The sequence below is a fragment of the Mandrillus leucophaeus genome, unplaced genomic scaffold, assembly GCF_000951045.1.
Source record: "Mandrillus leucophaeus isolate KB7577 unplaced genomic scaffold, Mleu.le_1.0 Scaffold136, whole genome shotgun sequence".
Classification (NCBI taxonomy): Eukaryota; Metazoa; Chordata; class Mammalia; order Primates; family Cercopithecidae; genus Mandrillus; species Mandrillus leucophaeus.
The window spans coordinates 5,176,753-5,203,912 of NW_012101321.1; the positions used below are offsets into that span (position 1 = coordinate 5,176,753).

Sequence of the window (27,160 nt, forward strand, 5' to 3'; positions counted from 1 at the left end):
CGGATGTGGTGGCTCACGCTTGTAATCCCAGCACTTTGGGAAGCCAAGGAGGGCAGATCACCTGAGGTCAGGAGTTCGAGACCAGCCTGGCCAACATGGAGAAACCCCATCTCTACTAAAAAAAAAAAAAAAAAAAAAAAATACAAAAACCCGCCGAGCATGGTGGCGCATGACTATAATCCCAGCTACTTAGAAGGCTGAGACAGGAGAATCGCTTGAACTTGGGAGGCACAGGTTACAGTGAGCCGAGATTGCGCCACTACACTCCAGCCTGGGCGACAGAGCGAAACTCCCTCTAAAAAAAAAAAAAAAGAGAGAGAGAGAATCACAGGGAGCTAACACTTTTAAGGTGTTGTCCTTAACACTCACTGCTTCTAAGCAATGAACAAAAAAAACCAACAAATCATTTCTCATTAAAGAGAAACTGCACCGCTACTTCGTTCTGATTAGAGGAAGTTCACAGAATTTTGAAGTAGAGAAGGTTAGAAAATGTCACTTTTACCCTTCATGTACCTTGAAAAGGAATTTCATACAAGTGGATTAAAAGGATAAGAAATATTTAGGCTATACGTTGAATAATCAGTGTGTTCCTGTCATTTTGTGTGCAGGTGTAGTGTGTGTTTCAGTGTTGATGTTTTATGGGAAACGAATGTCACTGGTGGTATAGTGGCCTGGTGGTGTTACACTTATTTCACCCAGTAATGAATGATGCAGTTGTTCATAATGTCCTGAACAAAATCTGCTTTGTGACAGATGTTCAGAATCAGTAATAAGAAAGGACGCGTGGCTAATCTCTAATAAATTAATTGAGTTGGACATCACTCTTCTATTTAGGCAGATGATGTATCAGCTTTTAGATGATTCCAACAGAAGAAACTACCTTTCCTACAGAACTGTGGCATCCAGAAATGTTTTCTAGGGTATAATTTGATTAATGAATTTAATCATGTCTGTGATAACAGAGTCTCTGGAGCTTTAACTGTTTTCTTCTTCCAACGTAAGAAGAAAAGGTAGAAAGCAAGTGTGTTCACTTTATAGGATCATAGATTTCAAGATAGAAAAAGGAATCGGTGATCCTATAAAGTGAGCACACCTGCTTTCCACCTTCCTTGTCCCCACCCCAACACATTCACACACTGCTAAAATCACGTCTGCCCGTGTGAGCCACTCTCTGCTGTGGCCTTGGAGGCACAATTGTGCACCTAAATTTTATCAGAGTAAATGTCCTTCTCTACACCATCCTGTGCCAGCTTCTGGTTACTGGAGTAATGTGACTTTTGCTTTAGGAAGAATATGACTCCATGAGTTGTTGGTTAATACAAATCTTTTATTGTAGTAGGAAAAAGTAATTTCCTATCACCCTTTACCCAAACAATAGTCCGGTAACGTTTCTAAATTAGCATTTAACTATTGAATTTCAAGAATATGAACAAAGTTATCAAGTAAAGGAATCCTACCTTTTTACATCCCCATTTTATAAGTGAGGAAACAATAGTCGTTTATTGAAAGTAAGCAGTGTCTTTACGTTTATACCCAAAATGTCCCTGTATGAAGCAATAATAACTCACCAAAGGTTTTCTGTCTTCTGTTTAATCATCTGAGATCGGCATACCATTAAATTTTCAGAAATTTAGTATTAAAATCTATAGCCTAGCCTACAAATATGAGGCTTGATAGTGAAAAAAATACTTCACTAGAGAATTTTTTTTTTTTTTTTTTTTTTGAGACAGGTTCTCACTCCTGTCGTCTAGGCTGAAGTCCAGTGGCCCTATCGTGGTTCACCACGTCCTCTACTTCCTGGGCTCAGGTGATCCTCTCATCTCAGCCTCCTAAGTAGCTGGGACTATAAGGACCCACATCCTACTAATTTTTACATTATTAGTAGAGACGGGATCCTACTATGTTGCCCAGGTGGATCTTGAACCCCTGGACTCAAGTGATCTGTCTGCCTCAGCCTCCCAAAGTGCTGGGATTACAGGCATGAGCCACTGCGCCTGGCATTGAGAACATTGTTCTTCTGTTTTCTTTCCATAGATGTAGCAACTCTGGCAATAAGTCTTAACATAGCACTTATTAAGTGATCATGAGTCTCCAAGCTTGCTGTTGGGTGTTTTAACCTTAATACAGCAGTTAAGAGACCAGAATCTGGGAACAGATAGCCTGGATTCAAATCCTAGAATGCTGTTTTCAGTGAGGTTTGACTGCCTTTCCAAAAAATTTCTTGGAATGAGCAAATCATTATAGTCTAGTTGACACTTACAGCTTGTTCTTCTATCAAAGCCATATATAAACTGTCTCAGCAAAGCCTAGAATTTAAAAATTTGGTTTACTAAATCTTAAAACATCCAATGATACTAGAATGGCCTCTGGTAGTAGGCTCTTCTAGTAAGAATTCAGTGCTAGGCGTATTCATGGATTTCCCTGTACCAAGGCCCCTAGTATCTGTATAGATAATATCCAGTAAACTATGTTCCTTTTTAATCTCCTACAGTTTGCTCTTTGTCTTTCTTACTTTAGTGTGTGGTGTCTAGACACATATCTCAGAGACAGATGTGCCTCGCATGATACAATAAGCAGTCCTGAAAAGTTGCTTAGAAATCACTTTTTTAAGTGAATTGTATTGGTACTGGCCTGCCTGGGGAAATTCACAGTTCAGGGAATACTAAGATTAAACCTTTGGTCAAGCAAAACATTTTTGTAATGTGATTTATCACAGATACCCCCAATTTTAACTTTCTCTGAAATCTGAACTTTACAGTGGATTATGGCTACACGTTTTCTTTCCTGCACTAAAGACATATATCCTTGTACCCTGAAGAAACCACTGACTATATAAGTTATTTTAAAATCTACTGTATAAAGGAATGTTTTTAAAAATACTATACATAGGATTTATGGTTTAAAAATTTTTTCCAGACTTTTGGTACCACCAGAGGTAAATCACAGTTGCCATATAACAAGGCCCATTCTACATTTTTAGATTATCACGTGTTATTCTGATCTGTGTAACATGCATTAAAGTCAGTGGATATTGTGATGTTGAAGTCCAAAGAGAGTTGTATGAAAGCATCTCTCTTCTGGAGCATCAACTAAGGTGATAAAATACTGAATTAGCTTTTAACTATTACTAGAATTGATCATGCAAAATTAAGAGAGAATGGATGAATGTTGTGGACACCAATGGGACATTAGTCTCTCTAACATGTTAGTCCAGTAATGTGTTAGAGATGCAGACCACAATGGCATTCTCAGGTGATTTCTACACCTCATGGCTGAGTTCTACCCTGGTTACAAACAAACTCTGCAAGTACTATAAAAATGAACAGGTGTCAGAACTGCAGCTAGTAAAATGGTCCTTCACAGATATATCTTGTTTGTCAGTTAAGGAAAAATTAATAAGACTATGAAAAAAATTAAAAACAGTAAACTGGAATAATTTGAATGTTCAAATTGGGGTCATTTTTATTCTAATTGAGGTTTGGAAGAAAAAAACCTGTTTTTCTGCATGCTGTTTTTTAGGAATATAATAAGCCTGAGACATGGACCATCTGTTATACTGACCATGTAACAAGATGTTAGATTTATTCAGACAGGATGCGGTTTGCGGTATCAGATGTAAGGTCTGGTCTTTCAGGTTGGCTGTGATTACGTGTGTGCACCACACCAATCAAGTTATTTATTTCTCTGTTGCAAGATTGACAGTATTGCTGCCTACTTCTAGAGGCACGCACACACATTCCTAGAGGCAGTTTACTGAAGTAATAAATAGTATGTTAACAAACATGTTTATTGAGAGGCCTCCTCTTGAGATTCCAGAGACTTCAACCCTGATTGAGCACAACAAAACAACCTTTGTTTTGTTTATATCTACAAAGAAAAGAACAGCTGAAAGTCTATGAAATGTGTTGATTTACCTGTTCGTTTGTTGCCAGATATTTTTTTTATCACTCACATAATTGTTGACCGATGCACCATACAAAAATCAGTCATAGAAAGATATGTACCCCACTATCCAGAAGGGTACACAGACCTTCAGAATGATGAGAGCTATGTAGAGCTTAATCCAGGGGCTAATGTGAAATATTTCAAAGGCTGCTTTTTGTAGTTCCTTCTTAAATAAAGTGATGTCGTACACACCTAAAAGGTATTTAGTTGGCAAGGTACAGTTCCGTGCCATATTACTAAAGGATCTTACATTTAAAAATGTCATTGTGCTTTTCATAGGTTCCCATAGGTGGAAGAGTTGGGAACCTCTTGTGCTTTGGCATTTATAAAATCAGCTGATGTGAAAGGATTACATTTATTAAATGTGAGTTTGTGGAAACAGAAAGGAGTGATAAAGGTAGTTCTATTTTCCTTCCCCTTTAGAGTACCAAAACTATATCAAAAAGGTCTTTGAGGAACTATTTCTGAGTGACTTTTTGAAATCATAGTTTATTAAAGAATTCTTACCCCGCATGCTTTCCAAAAGCATTTAGCGTAGCTTGCAGTACAAGCACATATTCAGTAAAACTAAAACCATTCAAGACACAAAAAGGCAAAAAGCAAGTAGCTAAAACAGAGAGTAAGACAGATATTTTGTATATTATAAAAGATGAAAGAATGAATCACCTGAATGCTAACAGAAGTTGCATTATTAAACACAAATATGAGTTTCTTAATCGATCTCAAATAAAGTATAGGCTGGGTACGGTGGCTCACACCTGTAATCTCAGCACTTTGAGAGACCACGTGGGAGGCAGATCACCTGAGGTCAGGAGTTTGAGACCAGCCTGGCCAACATGGGGAAACCCCATCTCTACTAAAAATACAAAAATTAGCCAGGCACAGTGGCACAGGCCTGTAATCCCAGCTACTTGGGAGGCTGAGGTGGGAGAATCGCTTGAACCAGGGAAGTGAAGGTTGCAGTGAGCCGAGATCGTGCCACTGCACTCTAGCCTGGGTGACACAGTGAGACTCCATCATAAATGGATTATGGGTTGTAGAGATTCTTGTTTTTCTAATTTTCAAACCATTTTAGTTGTGATTAAAAAATACGTATAACAACATTTGCCTTCTAACCCTTTTTACGTGTACAGTTCAGTAGTAGTATTACATCGTTGTGCAACCAGTCTCCAGAACTTTTTCATCTCACAAAACTAAAACTGTACTCACTAAACTAATTCTGCTTTCCCACCTCCCCCAGCCCCTGGTAACCACCGTTTTACTTACTGTTTCTATGAGTATGACTACTTTAGATAGCTCATCTAAGGGAAATCATGCAGTATTTGTCTTTCTCTGACAGACGTATTTCATTGAGCATAATAGGAAGGTTCATCCATGGTGTAGCATGTCAGAATTTCCTTTTTTGAGACTCAATATCCCATTATATACATGTTCCTCATGTGTATCCATTTATCTGTCAGTGAACACTTGGGTTGCTTCTATCTTTTGCCTATTGTGAATAGTGCTGCTGTGAACAACAAATAACCCCTCAATGGCCTGCTTTCACTTCCGGCAGAGATTCATTAAGTAGAAGTTAGCATTAAGAAAGAAGCTTTTTCCAGGCCTACAGTTCAAGGCCCATGTATCACATGAGTCTTAATAAGAACAATCAGTAACAAAAAATGGAAGTCATCTTCAGAATCCATCTTGCAAAGATGCAGAGTTTTTCTGCAAAGGGCTATTTCTTGGCAAAGTTCAGTGGAGGCATAATGTTAAATAATGTCTGCAAAATGCACTGCTTTAGAGGCCTGCCTATGTGACTTCCTAGTGGTCTAGCCGAATTTCAGGGGTAACACCTTGGGAGACCATTAAGGAGCTGCGTGGTAAGCATGCCCATGAAACTAGCCAACTCAAAGGTGAACTCAACTGAGCCCTTGACAAGATCAAGGCAACCTCAGAATAGAGGTTGCTGATGAGAACCTGGAATGAGAACCTGGAATGGGTGGGAAGTTTAAACCGTCCTACAGATTTAGACACTGGAAGATGGAAGAGCCTCGCTTGTCTTCTCACTGTGGTGGATGGCCACCACATGAAGTGTCCACGAAGGTGTTTAGACTCATACTTAGAGCTCCCGAGTTCTACAGGTGTTCATAGCCTGGAATGCTTTGTAGTTTGGGCTTACCAGATATCTACTTCTGTCAAAGTACAACATGACTATGATGCTACGATTACATTTAATTTGGAGAAATAATTTCTCAAATCAATTACTTCCAGAAGGACTTCCAGATACCCTAATGGTAAGCCAGTACCTAAAAAACAAGAGTGTTCCTTCTGACAGCCATTGGCTGATAGGTTCAATGGACTCGTCTTATAATGTGAAATAGGGCAACATGGTTGACATAATGATGGTAAGATAGCATGGGTGGGTCCTGTAGATAAAAGAGTTGTTCAGATTGTTTAGATGCTCAGTTAAAAGCAGGCAGCCAGCACTCAAGTCATTTACATTTTGAAAGCCCTACCCACACTCTGATTTTAATGGACCTTTTCTAATTGCCACTATTCTTACATGAATTAAACCCCATTTCTAACCCCAAATTCTCTCCAAAGCAAGAAAAAAAATATTGTCTAACTCCCATTATTCACTTTAGTCCCAAGTAAATCAGATTTGGAGAAGTTAGATAATTTTAACTTAATATTTTAAAACTATTTCCAAATGATCATATTATTTTAGTTTAGTACAATGGATGTTCTAAGAGAAGACCAGATGAAGTTATAGCTACAAATAAAATTGGCTTCCTCATTTGAGAAAATTTTAAGTTTACAAAACGAAGTATTTTTTAAAAAATATTTTAGAACTATTGTCATAGATTTTAACCCAACCTCTAGAGTGGGTCTCTAGACCTACTTTGGCTGCTGTGTTTATCCAAAAGTAAAGTTTTTATTCTGTTCCTACAAATAAGAAGATATTTAGAAATGGCTGACATGTGCAAATATATTAGTACTCACAGTTCTTAAGTAGAGACTAGCAGCCATCAGTTACTCAGGTCTGATGTTCACTATATGGCTGTTTTCTATGGCAGTAATCTGTTACCATATTTGTATTAGTTCACTGTTGAAGGGTGACTTTTGGTCATGCATTTACTTTTGTTTTACAGAGGCATTATATGAGTTTGCTTCTCTTTCCCAAAGTAGTCAGTATATTTTTACATTCTATTCAAAATGAGGTAAAATTATGACATGAATAAAAGCATGTAGCAAAGAGTATATGCTGTGAAGCGATATTGCAAAATTAATACCAATATTATGCCAAAAGATTGTCCTTGTTTCAACTTCTTTGGATGTACTTTTCTATACATTTAATTGTGCAAAAGCACAATTGCACAAAAAATTGTGCAAAAATGATGTGATATAAAATGCATTTTCAAGATGGCCTATTTTCTTGAAATTTCAAGCTATATCAAGTGCTCCGTACTTTTCATTTAGAGAATTCGATTTCATCCAATGGAAACAGCAATGGAATTTGAAAACCCAAAATGTTACCACATAATGGGTAGCAAAGAATAAACAAATGAGTGACTGTAATAACAAAACATTGCAGGTACTGAATAGAGTTGTATGACTCTGGAAAAAAGAGCCAAAAATGATTACTCAGGCTGGCATACAGAGAAAGGAAAGTGCATGAGTTTTGAAGTAAAAAACCTGGGTTTGGATCCTGGCTTCACATGTACCTAAAATTCCTTATCATGAACATGAGAATAATTCCTCACAGGGCATTGTGAGATTTAGCAAGAAGAAATTTAGCTCTGGTGTGTGGCGGGTAATCCATAAATGATAGCTATGGAGACTGTAGAGGTTATTTAGTTAATACCTCACAAAGAGTTAAAAAGAGATGCTGTTCATACTGAAGTGGCAAAAAATGCTTTCTTTAGGTGTGTTGTCACACGTTAGTGTTCTAATCTGTTTTCAAGTGGAATCTGAAGTCTCTCTTTAACCTTTAATCTGTGTGTGGATGTTTTGTTAACACATCTGATAACAGAAATGCTCTGACATGGAGGTGTTTCGTTCTCATGTTCTACTCTAGGCAAGTTATTTCTGCCTTCTGAAAATCTACATTATCTCTGGTTTTTCCCTAGATTTACCATCTTCTATATAGAAATAATTTAAAATAATAACATAATATTGTATTCCCGAAAACTCATTTTAAGACCTTGACTCCTTCTTGGTTTGTTTCAACCAAATGATCATTGGTCTCTTAAGAAGCATTGTATTCTCTCCATGATTTCCAAATAAAGCTAACACGTGTGAAGTATAATTTAAGAGCTTCCATATAATTAGTTCATACATCCCTGCAAGATTAGAATTATTATTAGTATTCCAATTTTATACATGATAAGCCTGAGATCTCAGATGCTACATGATTACCAGATCACAAAGCCAGCATGCTGAAAAGCTGATGAGCTGTGCCCCTCTAGGACCTGCTGGGGCAAAGCTAGAGATGCCCCCTTAAGGAATCAAATGCATATAAGCGCACATTTCAAACCGCACAGTATGAAATGCATGTTGTGTTATACTCCACAGACATTCTGATTTTCCAGTTTGCTACACGTCACAATCTAAATCAGTCTCTCTCTCTCAAAAATTTTGTAGAACTTCATAAATGCAATATCTAATTTTGTGGCCACTTGATAATCTTATATAAATTGCCAGTATTTTCCTTCATCATCATCATCATATGCAAATCTGTATGTTTTCATAGCCTTTAACTGTTCTCTGTTCTCTTTTCCTTTCCTTCTCTCTATCATTCATTCATGAGAAATACTTAGCAAAGACTGACACATCGCACTTGTTTATCGTATTCTTTTTGACACTTACAAAAGTTAGACATGGATCCTTTCTTTAAGAAGTTTGCAGTTACCAATCAAAATGATGGAACTAAACTGAGCTTTTAATTTTTTTTAATTTTTTTTTTGGCTCTAAACACACAGAAATTCTGCATTTAAAAAAAGGTCTTAAATATATAGCCAAGCTCAAAAGAAATGTTTTTAAAGGGTGCAAAACTAGGAAATTAATAGACAGGGTGCTTTAAAGCAAAACTAATGCCACAGATGGTCCACTGACTACTGAATGCAGATATGTGCTTGAGGATGGGTATTAGAACACAAACAGGGAAAGGTGACAGGAAGCCAGACTCCAACAAGGCCAGCGCCTGAAATAGAGCCCCCTGCATAAATCTAGGGCTTGGCAAAGATTTCGCTGTCTACTAACAAGGACAATAAAACTAAACCAACCAGCCAGCATGGCAAGGAAGCTGAAAGAAATAAGAAACAGAAACCTGCACCACATCAAGTGTGGAGTCTAAATTTAAACTACATGAGTCTTGCAAAAAGTGTTTAAGCTGAGAAATTAGCATAAAAACTGCTCCAGAACAAGTAAAATGCTTATACCCATGACAGCCGCAAATGCTAAAACTCTGTAGAGTCCCATCCACAAGCCAGAACCCATGGGATTCACCTAGAAGACAATACATGCCAAAATAATACATGTTAGATATGCATATTAGCACACCCCAAATTTGAATAAAACATCTGAAAGAAACTATAAAATAAACATGTTTAAATATCTAGATATGTAAGGAGAAATACTTATGGAAAAGAACAGAAATGTTTGAGAGAGAATTGAATAGAGCATTTCTCAGCTCCTCAACATGAAAAATACTGCCACTAAAATTAAAACACTGTATTAAACAGTAGATTATATGGAAAACAGATCTGAGAAAATCACCTAGGAATGCAGTACAGAGAGATAAAAAGCAAGAAAATATGAAAGAGAGGCTGATGTGGAAGACATGAGGAGAAGGTCCAACATACTGCTAACTGGAGTTTAAAAACGAAAAATAACAGGAACAGGATGGGGTGATATTTGAAGGGACAAGGACTAAAAACATTTTAGAACTGAAGGAATACTTATATATGCAAGTTGAATAAGGACATTGAGTCCTGAACAGGAGAAATAAAAATCAGTCTGCACCTCGGTACATCGTCATGAAACTGCAGGCATCATATAAATACAGAAAAATTTTTAAAGCTACCAAAGAGAAAAATGCAGGCCACCTTCAGGAGAACGACAATTAGACTAACAGGAAATTTCCCAAAAGCAACAATTAAGGCCCATGTGTAGTTGAATACTATCTGCAAAGTACTGCGGTAAATCACCTGTCAAGCTAGAAATCCATAGCTTTTTAAAATATCATCCAGGAATGAAGGTAAAATAAAGACATTTTCAGACAAATTGAGACCAAAGACATGAGACATGAACTTTTGTTTTGTTTTGGGACGGAGTCTCGCTCTATCACCCAGGCTAGAGTGCAATGGCTGACTTTGGCTCACTATTACCTCTGCCTCCCAGTTCAAGTGATTCTTCCACCTCACCCTCCTGGTAGCTAGGATTACAGGCACCTGCCATCATGCCCAGCTAATTTTTGTATTTTTGTAGAGATGGGGTTTCACCATGTTGGCCAGGCTGGTCTTGAACACCTGACCTCAGGTGATATGCCTGCCTCAGCCTCCCAAAGTGCTAGGATTACAAGCATGAACCACTGCACCCAGCCCCGGAACATTTATCAACTAATCACTGCTGAAAGAATTACTAAAATACATTCTTCAATAAGTAAGAAATTGAACTCAGGAGTAAAGTCAAGAAGTGAGGGTGTTCAGAGAAACACTGGGGAAATCTAAGCAGACCTGGAGTGTGTGTGTATGAGAGAAACTAGATTTAACAGTGATGACTTAAGGTGTGAAAACAGCATGTATAGCTTCTAAATCCTGTAGAGCTATAGCGGAGGGGGCCTTTTGGGGGAACCCATCCCTAATATTTCAATGTAGGTTCTTTCTATTTTCCATAAGTGTCAGCTAGCTGAGAAATAGAGACAGTATAAAGAGAGGAATTTTACCGCTGGGCCACTGGGGGTGACATCACATATTGGTAGGACCATGATGCCCACCTGAGCATCAAAACCAGCAAGTTTTATTAAGGGTTTCAAAGGGGGAGGGGATGTAAGAACAGGGAGTAGGTACAAAGATCACATGCTTCAAAGGGCAAAAAGCAGAACTACTAATAAGGGTGTAACAAAGATCACATGCTTCTGAGGGAACAGGACAAAGGGCAAAAGCAGAACCAGTGATAAGGGTCCAACAAAGATCACAAGGCAGAGGGCAAAAGCAGAACTACTGATAAGGGTCTATGTTCAGTGGTGCATGTATTGTCTTGATAATTTTTTTTTTCTTTTTTTTGAGACAGAGTCTCCTGTTGCCCAGGCTGGAGTGCAGTGGCCAGATCTCAGCTCACTGCAAGCTCCACCTCCCAGGTTTACACCATTCTCCTGCCTCAGCCTCCCAAGTAGCTGGGACTACAGGCACCCGCCACCTTGCCCAGCTAGTTTTTTGTATTTTTTAGTAGAGACGGGGTTTCACCATGTTAGCCAGGATGGTCTCGATCTCCTGACCTCATGATCCGCCCATCTCGGGCTCCCAAAGTGCTGGGATTACAGCTTGAGCCACTGCGCCCAGCCAGATAAATATTTTAAACAACAGAAAACAGGGTTCGAGAGCAGAGAACCTGTCTGACCACAAATTTACCAGGGCAGAGTTTTTCCCCACCCTAGTAAGCCTGAGGGTACTGCAGGTAACCAGCGTGTATCTCAGTCCTTACCTCAACCGCATAAGACATACACTCCCAGAGCGGCCGTTTATAGACCTACCCCCAGAAACACATTCCTTTCCCAGGGTATTAATATTCCTTGCTAGGAAAAGAATTTAGCGATATCTTCCCTACTTGCACGTCTGTTTATAGGCTCTCTGCAAGAAGAAAAATATGGCCCTTTTTGCCTGACCCCGCAGGCAGTCAGACCTTATGGTTGTCTTCCCTTGTTCCCTAAAAATCACTGTTATTCTGTTCTTTTTCAAGGTGCACTGATTTCATATTGTTCAAACACACTGTTTTACAATCAATTTGTACAGTTAACATAATTATCACAGTGGTCCTGAGGTGACATACATCCTCAGCTTACGAAGATAACAGGATTAAGAGATTAAAGGCAGGCATAAGAAATTATAAAAGTATTATTTGGGAACTGATAAATGTCCATATTAAAATGAAATCTTCACAATTTATGTTCCTCTGCCACAGCTCCAGCTAGTCCCTCCATTCGGGGTCCCTGACTTCCCACAACAGGAGGCTAAAAAGCTAGTAGATCAATCCAATGAAAGGAAGAGAAAGAGAAAGAAGGGAAAGAGGAAGGACAGTAGGTTAAAATGGTAGAGAACATCCAAACTTGTCAGTAATCATGATAAATAAAAACAGATTAAACTGAGTTATTAAAATACAGAGACTCTCAGATTTCTGAATCCAGCCTTTTGTGTTTAGAAGATATGTGTGAAATATAATTACGTGGGAAGTTTGAAACTAAGGGATCAAAAGAAAGGTGGACAGCACACCTGGTAAGTTCTAAAGAGAGCAAGAAAAAGAGGCAGACAGCGAAAAAAACAATGTGAAGATCAGACAGCATTTTTAAGGCACAAAATTATTAGGAATAAAAATGGTGTTACTCAGTGCGAGAAGGAAAAAATGAGTAAATTTGGTAAAGATAAAGAGTCAAATCACCACAGAAGACACCCAAATGATGAGTAAATACGGAATCTACTAGTGATAATGGAAATGGAAATAAAAGCAACCATGTGCTATCTACCCATTCAACCTCCCACCAAATGGAAAAAAAATGAAATTGGATAATGGCAAGCATTGGTGGGGATGTGGAGTAAGGGCATGCTCATGCTCTGCTGGTTGGAATGAAAGCAGGAGACATGCGCAAATCTATGACTCAGAAGTTCTGTTTTCATTCTGTATCCTATAGAAATGACAAGGATATTCCTTGGGCATCATTTGTGATAGTAATAAAGAGCAAACAACCCAAGTGTCCATCAGTAGAGCAATGGATAAGTAAAATGCAGTACATTCAAACAAATGAAGCTCGAAGCAGTTAAAATGAATTAACTTAGTTACCTGTATCAAAATAGATACATCTCAAAGTTATTGTTGAATAAAAATAAGTTGCAGAAGGATGTGCATATCTAATTTCAAATTTACATAAAACAAAGCAGTACTGTATGCTGTTTTTGTAGATACACACATGTGTAGTGAAATACACACATCTGAGAGGAAATGATAATCACCCAGACTGGGTGGTTCCCTTCTTGAAAGAGGAAGAGATGGATGGGATTGGGGAAGAAGGCAGAGTGGGCATTAACTCTGCCATGTTTAATTTTTAAAAATCTGATGCACATATGGCAAAAATAGTAGCATTTGTTTACACTGTTAATTCTGGATGGTAGATTCGGAAGCTCCTGCTGTTAGCATATGTGTGTGTTTAAAATATTTCCTTAATTTAAAATGGCTTCTAGCTTATTGGGGGAAAGGAAAGATATATAATAATGCAGAGAACATGTGCTGTGTTTCATTATGGGTTCCTTATAATTGGCATTCAGAGTTGAGATGCAAGAGATTTCTGCCAATTGAGGGGAGCCCCAGAATCCATCCTGGAAGAGAGATCCCCACATTGCTTTCCAGCAGATGCTGCCTGCTTTCAGTCACCCTTTAATAGATCCACCATCCAGACCTCGTTTTCTGTTTCTTTGGCCTTTGTCAAGTCCTTTCTCATTTTTCACCAATAGTGTCTCTTTCACTTTTTACAGTCTGGTCACCATGAACCAGTAGTTACCCAGGGCCTTACAAAAGGTTTATCACTTTGAGGGAAAACATCTACAGAAAATAGTGATGCCTTGCTTACTTCTTAAGCAAAGAGAAAATAATGACTTCTGTTTTTAGATAACATGGATTTTTATGGAAGCATTTGGACAGTGGTGTGAGGGTATTGTTTGGTTGTGTGTGTGGAAGTATTTGTATATGTTGTGCCAAACTCCCTCGTCATTTTTTCTCTTTATCAGAGAGATTCCATTTGGTGTTCTCACCTTTTAAAGTATTTTTTAATTTCCCTTTTAAAACATGTTGATAGTTAATAACATGTAAATAGTTAATAACGTGTTCCATGACCTCTGTAAGGAAGGTCCATGAAGAAATAAGATTGGTCATCCCCGTCCTATGTTCATAGCATCTAGCTCAGTCCTTCCCTATAAATGCTGGATATCTGTGGCTGAAAAGGAACAAAAGTCTGTGGGCTTTGCCCCAGATCACAGCAGCTTCTCTGCTTTGTGGATGGTCTCACTATAACACACTAAAATCCTAATCAGTCAGTATTACTCTTGACATAAAATGAAATCATGGCATACTTTGAAAGGGTTGGTTTCAGTGCTCCTGACACATTCTCACAGGGTACAAGTAAACGGCCCAGCAGTATTGGTCTAGAAGCAATTTACCAATCACTATGAAAAGCGTCTAACTTGTCTTTAAAATACACATCTGCTCCATGTTGAAGCCAAAAGGAGAATTCTGAGTCAGATCTCTTATTAAGCTGCCTCAGGCTGCCAGTCTGGGTTTGATAATGAATCTTGCATTCTCAGACATTTTCTTCTTTTCCTTTGCAGAGAGAAGATGCATCAGTCTGCCATGTATGAACTATGCCAGGGGATGCACCAAATCAGCCTTCAGTTCGTTCGACTGCAGCTCACCTTTGAAGAATACACCATCATGAAAGTTTTGCTGCTACTAAGCACAAGTAAATTGATGCCCATCCTGGCACTGTTTCTGTATTACCAGCTCATCTTCCCCATAGGGTGGTAGCCTATATTTATTGTATTCAGGTAGTTGGTACCAAAAACAAAAATCAAACAGAAACATTGAAGAAATTGGAGGAAGCCTTTGACCTTTGATGAACTAAGTTACTTGCAAAGTATGAAGCTTTGGGCATATGAAAGAGCATATCCCAATATTCCTTCATCCATCCAACCACTCAGTGTTTATAAAGTGTCTGTTACGTGTATAGTAGGATTGGGCAATTCAGGAAACACAAGGGTTAATGAAGCACAGTCTTTATCCTCATGGAGTTTGTACTCAAAGAAAAGTTCAAAAAAAAAATTTTTTTTTTTTTTTGAGATGGAGTCTTGCTCTGTTGCCCAGGCCAGAGTGCAGTGGTATGATCTTGGCTCACTGCAGCCTCCACCTCCCAGGTTCAAGCGATTCTCCTGTCTCGGCCTCCCAAGTAACTGGGATTACAGGCATGTGCCACCATGCCTGGCTAATTTTTGTGTTTTTAGTAGAGATGGGCTTTCGACATGTTGGCCAGGGTGGTCTCAAACTCCTGACCTTTGGTGATCCACTAGCCTCAGCGTCCCAAAGTGCTGAGATTATAGGTGTGAGCCACCATGCCTGGCCAAAGATATCTTTAATACATATGGAAAGTAATTATTTACTATGATAGAGGTAAGGAATGTAATGGTGGTTCAAAGAAGAGAAGAGCACATTCAGTTCTGGGGATCTGGGGAGGGACACGTGATGCAGCTGGATCTTGGAGGGTTTTGCAAGGGCCATAGGTTGGATAGAAGGTGTGAGATGGCATTGCCGTGAACATCAGTATGAATGAGTGTGGACCTGTGGGGATGTCTATATAGGCAGTAACACTTAGCGGGGAGGGGTTGTTTTGCCTTCCAATTCTTTATTTTATTTATGTATTCATTTATTTTTTAAAGGTGCATCAAGTTATGTTAGGTGGAGGAGTCATGGGGAATAAAATTGGGGAATAAGATTGGGGTGTCGATTAGACCAAAATATTCAATGTCCATTGAAGAAATCTGAACGTCATTAGGTGGGCAGGAGAGGGCAATGCTGAAGGCTTTTGAGCAGTGGGATGACAGGATCAAAGCCGTATTGTATGGCTTTATAAGGGTCTCTCTGGTGGAATAGATTCAAGAGGAGAGAGACAGGATGGGAGAGAGGCAGAGACAGAGAACTTAGCCCAGTTGGAAGCACAGAGACCTGCTGGGAGCCTGTGGAAGTAATGGGGGGCATTACCATGACTGGTAGTATGATGGACAGGAGCAAGTGGAGTCCAGAAACATTGTAGAGTTGGCCTTGGCAGCTGCCTAGGAGGGGAAATAAAAGTGCTGTGGGTCAGAGTGACACAGGTTTTGAGCACAGAGAAATGACTAGCCACAGTAGTGATGCCATTAATAGGAATATGTTAACATCAGGACTTGGAGTAGATTGTGTGAAGTGTAAAATGAGTTCTGTTTTGGATAGGTTAATTTTTTGATACCAACTCTGTGTCCTGATAGAAACAGCCAAAAGATGGGGACAACTGGGGACTGGGACTGTGAAGACAGGTTTGAGCATGGAGATATAAATTTGAAATTATCCTTATAGAAAATTGTAGTGTAATTCCAGTGGTGAGTGGGGTTACCATCGTCCAGAGAGAGCCAGTGGAGCTGTGTTACAGGAAGGTAGCAGAGGCTGCAGGACAGAGACAGAACTGTCAGAGAGGTGCAGATAATGGGAGAGTATATGGTATTGGAAGCCAGGAAGTGAGAGTTTCCAAAAGGGGTGTAACGAACAGCATGGCCTCCACAGAGAAAGTTGATAACCCTGATAGAAGGCCACTGGAGTTGACCATTAGGCATCGGGCAGATGCTAGCATGCCAGGGACTTGCTAATTGATGAGAAGCTTTTTTGGGCTTCTGGAACCAAGTATGGGAGGAGAGAAGTTGATGGCATAAAGTGCCAGAGGAGACAAGAGAGGACAGGATTAGCTTTGACAAGGATGTGTGGCAATTGTAACTCCGACAACAGCACAGGAATTTTCCAACAGAGGGGAAAGAATTTGAGGAAGCTCCCATCAGATGAGGGCGAGACCCAGAAAGATGACAGGAGACAGTGTGGAGAGGAAAACTCTGAGCCTTATGCGATGGCCACTGAGGAAACTGAGAAATGTTCCAGATGTTAAGAGCCTGAAAGGGTGCCTCGGCCAGTGGCATGGACTTCAGAGGAGGAGAGAGTGCCTAGTGACAACTTGGAGTATCCAGTCTGTGCCTAGCCCTTGCCATGGGTCCCTGAAACAGAGGTGTGGGAGAAGGGGCAGTGATCAGTAAAGTCATTTGGAGAAAAGGACCAAGACTAGCCAAGGTACTCAGGATTGAATGCATATGAAGAGCATATGCATTTCCAGCAGAGAGGGACTGGGTCTGCGGATAGTAAGCTGGAATCAGGTAGCGATCAAAGCAGGAAGAGGGGAGGCAGTGGTGACATGTGTAATCATCCTGCTTCACCTATGTTTGGCACCTTGCAATTTGCAAAGTGTTTTTCCATATATTATCTAATTTAATGCTTAAAATCACCCTGGGGGATTGATAGGCCTTTTCTAAAGTTGACAAAACGGAGGCACGTAAGTGTGATGTGTTGAATATCCTCTATGAGCTAGGACTAAAACCGATGGCTTGGGACTTTACCTCTAGTGTTGTTCCTGCTACCCTAAGAGCAGGCACCAAGAGGCTGAAAGGCAGGCGGATGGCAGGTGGCACACAATGGCAGCAGTGAGGGCGGAGTGTCCAAAAGGCAGAATCGCAGACTCCGTAGCAGAGGGGGCAAACCGGCAGTCCTGGTAGGGAGGTGGGGCCAGCAGTTCACAGCTGTGTTTTATTTGGCCAGCACAGGGTTTTGGGGTTGCTTTTGGCCTTTTGTTTTATTTTCATTGAATTCAATTGCCCGGGGCAGGGCGTGTTCTCTTCAGTTTGCCACAGGCCCCACCATTCCTCACTAATTACACCCAGCCCCATCTCCCGCTGCTCTTGTGTTTACAGCCCCTCACCTGCAGGGTCCACCTCCTGCTCCACTCTTCACCAAGGTTTCTGTTGTTCCTGATTTATTCTTTCTGGAGTATAACTTTGGAACTATAATCTTTAAATTCACTGAAAAAGATTTTACTCCTCTTCCAAGCTAGGTTATTAACCATTACTGGTTAGAAAAATATGTTTAAAATTATGACAAATGGATGATAGAATATAAATGAAACATTTTTTAAAGTGCTTGTGGTACTAATTCTTTATGAATGTTGACTACTCAATCTAAATTGATGTCTTATCCTTTTACATCTTTTTACATATTCACTCAGCCCATAATAGATTCTGATATCATTTTGAAGCTACTTGAATTAATTTATTAGCCCCCAAGTAGCTCAGTAGTTTGAATTCTGATTTTTTTCAATGCAGAAAAAGCAAAATGAAAAGGTAGGAAAACATAGGTGCATTTTGTGAACCATAAAAACTGCAGGCTTTAGTAAGCTTGTTTTGCTAATCTGTGATAGAACACATGAAAATTTTTCATCTCAGCACTGTCAGATGCACACCTGATGTCCAGCGTATCAAAGAGTTTCAGGACTGACATCAGAGGCTCTCATGTTCTTGAGGAAAGCAGACTTCCACCCCAGTTGCCTCTTTGCTCTTCTCCAGATTTTGGATGATTTCCAGCAGCTCTGCTGCATTTAATAAGTAAATTCAGAAACTCTGGGCAGAACTCCAAAATTTGAGGTTTTGCTTAAGTTCTCTTTATTTGTGGGTTTGTTTCAACTTCTAAAAAATCTGGCTGGGAAACTGGTACGCTATATTTCAGTTACAGCAATAATGTATAAGTAATAGTGTTTGACAAGTTGTTATAATTTTTAGAATTTTTGATCTACAACTATCAGAAATATAAATTTGGTTAATCTTAGATGTACCAAATGGTATTGAAATATAATAGTGAAACTTATTTATTCTACCACTAGTCAACTTTTCATGTATGGGGTGATGTCCATATAAGTATCTATAACGAAAAACTAAACATTTACTTTGTACAGTTTTATAACTTAAATGCTAATCTGTGGGTGGGAAGTGTAAAATATCTGCAAACTTTTCCTGTCTTTTAGAAAGTTTTAAGTTAACATTAAAATTTTGGTAGAAATTGGATTTATGGTTTTACTATTAACATTCTGGTTATTACTGTTCTTTATGTTTTTTTACTTTTAAAATAAAGTTTTAAGGAGAAAAAATACTATTTGTTATGTAATGGATAGCATTTAACATTTAATGTGAATGTCAAATATTTTAAACCATAATATGGCAGCCTCAGGAATTTGTGCAGTTACTATTAGCGATTTACTTTTCCCCTCACAAAAATAGACTTAAATAAATGACAAATCAAAACTCTCAACAATTAAACTCAAGATGATTATTAACATAATAGTAGAAGTTAATTTGCAAGATAATCCATCTTTTTATAGGATAACAGGGTTTATTTGGAAACAGCAGTATGCCTGGCTTCCAGGGTTGCACACAATACTCAGAACCATCTCAAAGTGCTGATGGCCAAAGTAAATAATTATTTACACCAGTTATGGGAAATTAGAAAATATAATAGGTAATTAAGAAGTGAAAGTATGAGCAGTTTCAAAATCAGAATGTTAATATCCCAAGATGAATTTTCATTAGGTCTTTATCTCCTAAAAATAAAATTCTAAGTGATTTTCTTATTCAGTGTTAAGGCATAAACGTAACTATTGGCTATAGTGGAAAAAAAATGCTTACATTCTGTCCTACACCTGGACTTCATTTCTTAATAAAGTACTTTCACAAATGTCCTGGGACCTGCTTCTCAGTGGGTCACAGAAGCACTTGATAAGCTTACAAGTCCTGAATTTCAAAGTATTCTTTTTTAAGTGAATTTTTTAAAAAAACATACGAAAGCTAGCCACCACATAAAAGGAAAGAAGAAAATATTATCCTTAGTTTTCTACCTTATCAAAGATACAGATGAACATGGTTCATTCTCTTTGAAAGTTTTAAATTTTGCCTTGCGTGCAGAGCCACTGTTGGTGTTCCCTCCTCACACACATAAACCAGTGTACATGAATCCAAACTTGCCAATACCTCAGAGATAAGAAAATATATTTTAATGTACAGACGCTTTATGAGGTTGTACTGGGAGGTCATGTGCCTTAGTGGTCATGCGATCCTGGTGCCAAGTGGATAGAAAGTGCTTCTTTGTAAGCAGCATCCTCCACTTCATAGATGGCCAGTTCCCCCGAATGTCTTTAATATTTGAACTTGAGAATGAAGATGTTGATTTCTAATTCTAGCCCCAACCTAGATTATCTGTGGCTCTTCAGTTATCCTGGAAAATCAAAATATATTTTCCTATCTCTGAGGTATTGGCAAGTTGGGATTCATAAACACTTGGATGACCAGCCACAAGGCAATGTGGCATTGTGGTTAAGAGAAAGGCTTTGGAAACAGACAGACCTAAGTTGATACCACCCCTTCTCTGCCTTTTTTTATTGTGTCCATGGGCAAGTGATTCAGCCTGCAGTGTTCAGTTTCCTCATCTGTAAAATGAGAATGATATAACAGTTATGTCATAATATTGGTGTCAGGGTTAAGTGAACTAGTCTGTGCAAAGTGTATGATAAGACACATCTGATAAATAGTTGTTGTTCTTTGTGTATGTATGTGTAGAAGTATTTGCCAGTAGACAACTGCCATATTTATTCATAAATGCAGTTGAGATTTAGTATCTAACCTCAAAATCAGTATATAGCCTTACCTGCTAAGAAGCTAAAGTTGTTTTCCATCCTTGAAATTTACATGTCTGTTTTCCTTAACACAGTTCCAAAGGATGGCCTCAAAAGCCAGGCTGCATTTGAAGAAATGAGGACAAATTACATCAAAGAACTAAGGAAGATGGTAACTAAGTGTCCCAACAATTCTGGGCAGAGCTGGCAGAGGTTCTACCAACTGACCAAGCTGCTGGACTCTATGCATGACGTGAGTAGAGCCCCTCCTTGGTTCCTAAGTGAAGGATCAGCAACCACATACACGCCGCTGACCAAAGGAGACAGAGACTGAGAGTTTTCAGAGTGTCATGTTAGACCCCTGTTGACTCCATTAAGGATGTCACCATGTCCAAGGGGCTGAAGAAGAGACCCAGAGCCAGGGAATGAAACATAGGGTTTATTGGGTACTTACATACAGGATGGGCCAAGAGTAGTGCAAGAAAACCACTCCCATTTATAAAAAGCATTCAGGTTATATAGCATTTCCGCCTAGCAACCTCCATTTAACCCATGACAAAGGGCCTCGATCCCCTGGATGACCTACATTCCAAAGAATGGGCCAGGGATTCAGATGTCCTCTATAGATTAGGAGTGAATCTCCAGGTTGGCCACTCTCAGATTCCTTAGCTTAGAACCCTGAACACATATTCTTCTTAAGCCATAGGGTCATTCTCAGGGTGTGCTTGAGTTATTGCTGTCAGGTGGCATCTGCCATACACAGGGCTTTGGGAAGAATCAGGGTAAATCATCTGGTGGAAAGCAGCAAGAGTTAAAAACTGATTAAGTTTAAAAAAAATTTTTTTTTTCAAATAACCTTTGGAACAAACCTCATTGACAGCAGAGAGTATTCCCTGGACCAGGGAAGGCCCTCAGATTTGCCACAGGTGTCAGATTGAGTTTCACATTTTTGCTCGCAATTTAGAAAATGTTTGGTTAATAAAAATGTTTGCTTTAACATTGCATAAATAGTGTCCATCTTCTACAACTGTTAATCTAATAACCCAATCTTTCAAAAACATTATTAGTGGTTCAGGGCCAGCTTGGATCATCTCAATCTTTGCCAACTTTTGAATCTTATATTCATTATTCTTCATAGGAGTCACCTTTCTTGTCTTGTGTGAATACAGAAAGGAGATTCTAAGCTTGTTTCTAATTTAATCAATTATAGATATAGCCGAGGTGGTTTTAGCAGTTTCTACAAAATTTTGATTTGGATAACTTGCTTTGTATGTCATTTAAAATATGCTTCTTGTTTCATTTTGCAAGCAGCTTCTCCAGTTCTGGCTCAAAGAATGTTGTACGCAGTCATGCTAATTTAGTTCTTCATATTTGTGAAGTTTCCATACTTTCTTTTGGAGAATTTATTGCCTAAGTTCAGCCTGTAAGATCTGAGTAGTAAACTCTTTTAAAAATATTTTTCTATTAAGGAAAATGTTGACAGGCTTGATGACCAGTATTATAATGGTGTTATTATGGAAATAATGGTCCATCTTTTAGAAATTCCATTATGACAGCAGAATGTTCTCTCTCTGTGGTAACTAATGGCATAAGGTTGATTGATAAAAGAATGCCACTTTCCAGTATTTTACACTGAGACCCTGTGCATATCATTTACCTCTGCTTTCTCTGAACTTTTCATATGACAAAAGTCAAATTCCCACAAGGCGTACTCAGTGATAAATAGTTTTGCTAATTGTCAGTGGCTTAAAGAGTGTGACTTAGTGGAAAATCTTAGAAATAAGAGATGATGGCAAGCAAGGCTTTGGGGAACACAGCAAATTATGCTCTTCATGACTCATACAAAAGGAAATGCAGGAAACTGGAGCAAAGACTTCCCACTCGTTTTATGTTGAAACCACAGATCATCCACATGAGAACACATAGCAGATTTACTTTCGTCTGTTAATTTCGTTGAAAGGCCCTCTGAGTAGAGAATAGAATGGGGGTTTTGTGGTTCTTTCTTAAATTCTCTTATTTGTACAGTTAGGCACAAGTGCAATATCAAAATTCATGTGATTATAGATGAAACATTCTGAAACAATTTCCATGTAATGAGGCTGACAACAGAAGTTAAACTTGGTTTTTCAAAAGCCCTTCAGAATTGACTTTCTTTAATCAGCATAGCACAGTGGAAACACTGAGGCCTCACCTAGTGGTCCACGGGTCAAAACCTCGTTTGCTAGGTTTTTGTTTGTTTTTTTTTTTTTTCACCAGCACAGTGCTTGGCATAGATAGGAACTCAATGAATAGTTTTTTGAATGGCTGTATCATAAATGCTGTTTTATGCAAAGTTTTCCAAAGTAAATTAGTGTCCTTTGGGGTTTCTTAATTGAGGTAGAACTGATGCAGAATAAACTGAACAAATTTAAAGTCCACAATTTTATAAGTTTTGACTTCTATACACACCTGTGAAATTATCACCACAATCAAGATAGTGAATATATCTATCACCCCAAAAGTTTTCTCCAGCCTTCCTTTAATCTTTCCACCTACCCTTCTTCTCCTCAATTGCTTTCTATATTGCTTCTATTAATAGAGATTAGTCTGCATTTTCTAGCGTTACATATAAATGTAACAATGTGGTATGTAGTCTTTTTTGGTCTGGCTTCCTTCACTTAGCATAGTTACGTTGAGATTCACTGATTCCATTTCATATATAAATAATTTGTCATTTTTTGGGTTTTTTTTATCGCTAGTTTCCCATTGTGTGAATTTTCCCCCAATTAATTTGTGCAGTCACCTATTGATGGTTGTTTGGGTTGTTACCAGCTTGGAGGCTATTACAAATAAAGCCATACTGAGCCTTTATGTACAAGTCTTTGTAGGGACATATACTTTCTCCTTTCTTGGATGAATGCCTTGTAGTGGAATACCTGGGTAATATGGCGGGTATATTTTCATATTTTAAGAAACTGCCAAACGGTTTTCCAAAATGGTTGAACAATTTACTATTCCCAAGAGAAGCATGTGAGGTTCAGATTGCTCCACACCCTTGCGGACTCTTGGCGTGGTTAGTCGGTTTACTTTCAGCCATTCTAATAGCTGCACAGTGGTATCTTACTGTGGTTTGAACTTGGTTTCCCTGAAGATGATGGTGAACATCTTTTCATATGCTCATTTATCTTTATGTCTTCTTTGGTGAAGTGTCTGTTCAACTCTTTGGCTTATTTTTCATAATTGGATAATTTGTTTTCTGATGGCTGGGTTTTGAGAGTTCTTTATATTTTCTGGATGCAAATCCAGATATCTGACTGTAAGTATTTTCTCCCAGTGCGGCTGATTTTTCATTCTCTTAGCAATGTCTTTTGGAGAGCAGGAGTTTGTAATTTTAACTAAGTCCCGTTGATGATTGTTTTCTATATGGGTCATGCTTTCAGGGCTGTATCTGAGAAGCCCTAGTATAAGCCAGTGTCACAGAGCTTTGCTCTGTATTTCCTTCTAGCATCACTGTCCTTCACTGCTAGCCTGTGTCTTGGAAATCATTTTTTCATGGTCTTTATTTTGAATACTTTTGGTTGTTTCAAGTGGAAGGGTAATTTCAATTCATCTCACTCCACCTTGGCTGGAAGAAGAATACCACTTTTTCAGAATCATTGGAATCATTTTAATTCTAAAAGCTTTATTTTGAAATATCAAAAATGTTTGATCTTAAAGGTGGCCTGACAGAAGCATGTTGAATACTCTGTTTATATTCCTTTTCCAGACAGAACATTGAAAAGTGCATTGTAAGTCTAGAGGGACCTTTCTAACATTCACACTTACTCAGACTTGAGACTGCCTACAGCTTTTTCATTAGAGTAAATTAGTGAATCAACAGTTGTGGAATTTTCTCTGTGCTGGCTCTATACTCAGAGGCTAGTTCTGATCGCCTTGTGGAAAAAAGAGCATTTGTTTTTAAGGGTCACACACATAAGAACCTTTGACTGTAGATCAAAGTTCTGCTTAAACTGTGTGTGTAGTATGCCAGCTCTCAAGATACATCCACACCGCTCTCAGGACACACGTGGATTTCTTCCACATAGTACACATATGTGCTAGAAAAATAGTCCCAAGGTGGGTGAAAGGCACATTCTCTGAAAGAACAGGTTGACAGTTGAGTGTTTGAATCGGTTAACAACTTTAATGAATCATAAGCCCTCTGAACTTCAATCTTTCCCCCAAAAAATATTTCAAACAAAGCAGCTGTGGTAAGGATACTAGGAGTAGATGTACTTTTGCATTGTAAATGTTTAGGTGTCATATGTAAAGCATATAGAATCCTTACTCTACTAGAAAGAAAGAATTGACAATAATAATTTTTTTAGTTCTAAGAATAGCAGTTTCCTATGAGTGAAAGAAGCTTATTTCTAATGAATTTATTGCTAACTTCTGTTCATTCTTAGAAAGATCAAGAACTGTTTATGTTATGGTCATTGTGTAGAACAGTAAGTAACAAAGATGGTATTAATAGTACCTTTTGAGGCAAAAATTGCCCTTTTCCTATTAAACATATGTTGCAATTTTATGTCAGTATACACACTTAGTAAAAATGTGCCTCCTGCCTAGCAGTATAGACAGTACTGCAGAGGATACACAATGTGCTACCAACCCAACCCCTGAAAAATAGTGTGCATAGTATGCCAGCCCTCGGGACACATGCACACAACTCTCAGGACATACATGGATTTCTTCCACATGGTACACATATGTGTTGGTAGAATGGTAAGCTTAGAGTTTACAGAGGCAACTGGAGCATAATGCAAGGTAGAAAGTAATCAGGTGTTCAGACCAGTTCCCTGGATGGCGGGACCCCTGAGAGCATGTATGTTTATGTATTCATCTGTTGGTGAGCCCTTGCCACATTCCCAGGACCAGTGGGCCAATGCAAACAGAAAGTCTGTCCTTAGTAATCGATAGAGGACGATGTTCATCTCATTCAACAAAAAAGTGCCAGGCAGTGTCATAGGAGGGAGACACCCCCAGACAGAGCAGCCAGACAGCACCTGGAGGTCACAGGACAGCGTCCTGGGACCTCCGAGGAGGTGGAGTTGTGGGCTCACTGACACTTATTCTACATTGGAACCAAGCCTTGTGAAGAAAGCAGAGGAGCTGTGCTGGGCAGGGGTCATGGAAAACTTCCAAGGGTGCGTCAGAGGATCCTTATTTAATGGAAGAAGAAACAGTCCTGGAGAGTGATTTCTTAAGTTCCTAGATAGCTGGTGGCAGCCAGAACTTCCTTGACTCACTGCTGAGTGCTCCAGACGCTGCCATTATGATAGAGAACACTTGTGGCTGATAGCAGCTGCTCGTTTTTAGGCTGGGCTGGATTTCAGAGATCAGAAAACCATCATCTAGGAATGTTAGGGACAGCTGCGCCGCCCTCCGGTGCTCCAGATTTGTTTGCGTCTTCCCTGGCCTGTTCTGGAATTCATCGGTTATGTGAGGTGCAGGGTTACATCTTGAAGGCAGTCAACCTTGTTTTTATTAAAACATCATGTGTGTGTAGCAGATCCCAAAACAAAATGTTAGTTGACCTCAACATGAGCTGAGCAAGCCTTGGCTTGGAGGCGTTTGCTTCTGTGCATGACCATTAGACCTGGATGAGAACCTACCCCTGGGCTGGGTAGGGGTCAGTGTGTCACTGAGATGCTCTTCTCTGCATGACAGAAGGAAGGCCTCTGAGGATCCCTGCTGAATAGCTCCCTTCCATGTCTCCAGGGGCCATGCTAGAAGCTGACATGGCTCTTCTCTAGCCAGGCTCTGGGACCCATGGCTTCCCTGCTCCTAGAGGGGCAAGGTGGGTGGTGTGAGAAACAGAAATCTTGTGGTACAGAAAATACTACATGTACACACTGGGGAGATGTCATTCTTTAGGTGAAAAGGGCGTTAAGTATCATTGACATGGCTGGGCGCAGTGGCTCCCACTTGTAATCCCAGTACTTTGGGAAGTGGAGGTGGAGGTGGGCAGATCACTTGAGGTGAGGAGTTAGAGACCAGCCCAGCCAACATGATGAAACCCATCTCTACTAATAATACAAAATTAGCTGGGTGCGATAATGCACGCCTGTAGTACCAGCTACTTCGGAGGCTGAGGTGAGAAGATTGCTTGAGCCCAGGAGGCAGAGGCTGCAGTGAGACAAGATTGCACCACAGCACTCCAGCCTGGATCACAGAGCAATACCTGTCTCAAATAGAAAAGCAAAAAAATTGTCAGTGAGTCAAAATATCTCACCAAATGAGATATTGCTACAAGCAGCAGAGACTGTTCACAAATTATTATTATTTTCTTTTTCTATTTTACTTTAAGTTCTGGGATACATGTGCAGAATGTGCTGGTTTGTTATGTAGGTATACATGTGCCATGGTGACTTGCTGCACCTATCAACCCGTCATCTAGGTTTGTTTGTTTTTTTTTTTTCTTTAAGTTCTAGGGTACATGTGAACAACGTGCAGGTTTGTTACATATGTATACATGTGCCATGTTGGTGTGCTGCACCCATTAACTCATCATTTACATTAGGTATATCTTCTAACGCTATCCCTCCCCCCACTCCTCCCCACAATAGGCCCCGGTATGTGATGTTCCCCTTCCTGTGTCCAAGTGATCTCATTGTTCAATTCCCACCTATGAGTGAGAACATGCGGTGTTTGGTTTTCTGTTCTTGTGATAGT

The 27,160-nt window shown here is 39.3% G+C and overlaps 1 protein-coding gene across 3 annotated transcripts in view; it reads left to right on the top strand.

Moving 5' to 3' along the window:
- The window catches only part of NR3C2 (nuclear receptor subfamily 3, group C, member 2), a 383,563-nt gene that overhangs the window by 325,275 nt on the left and 31,128 nt on the right, over window positions 1–27,160 (top strand). For all 3 annotated transcript variants that reach the window (XM_011973244.1, XM_011973245.1, XM_011973243.1), the window contains 2 exons: window positions 14,520–14,650; window positions 20,563–20,720. In XM_011973244.1, coding sequence (XP_011828634.1) covers window positions 14,520–14,650; window positions 20,563–20,720 — 289 coding nt within the window. The remainder of the gene's footprint in view (window positions 1–14,519; window positions 14,651–20,562; window positions 20,721–27,160) is intronic.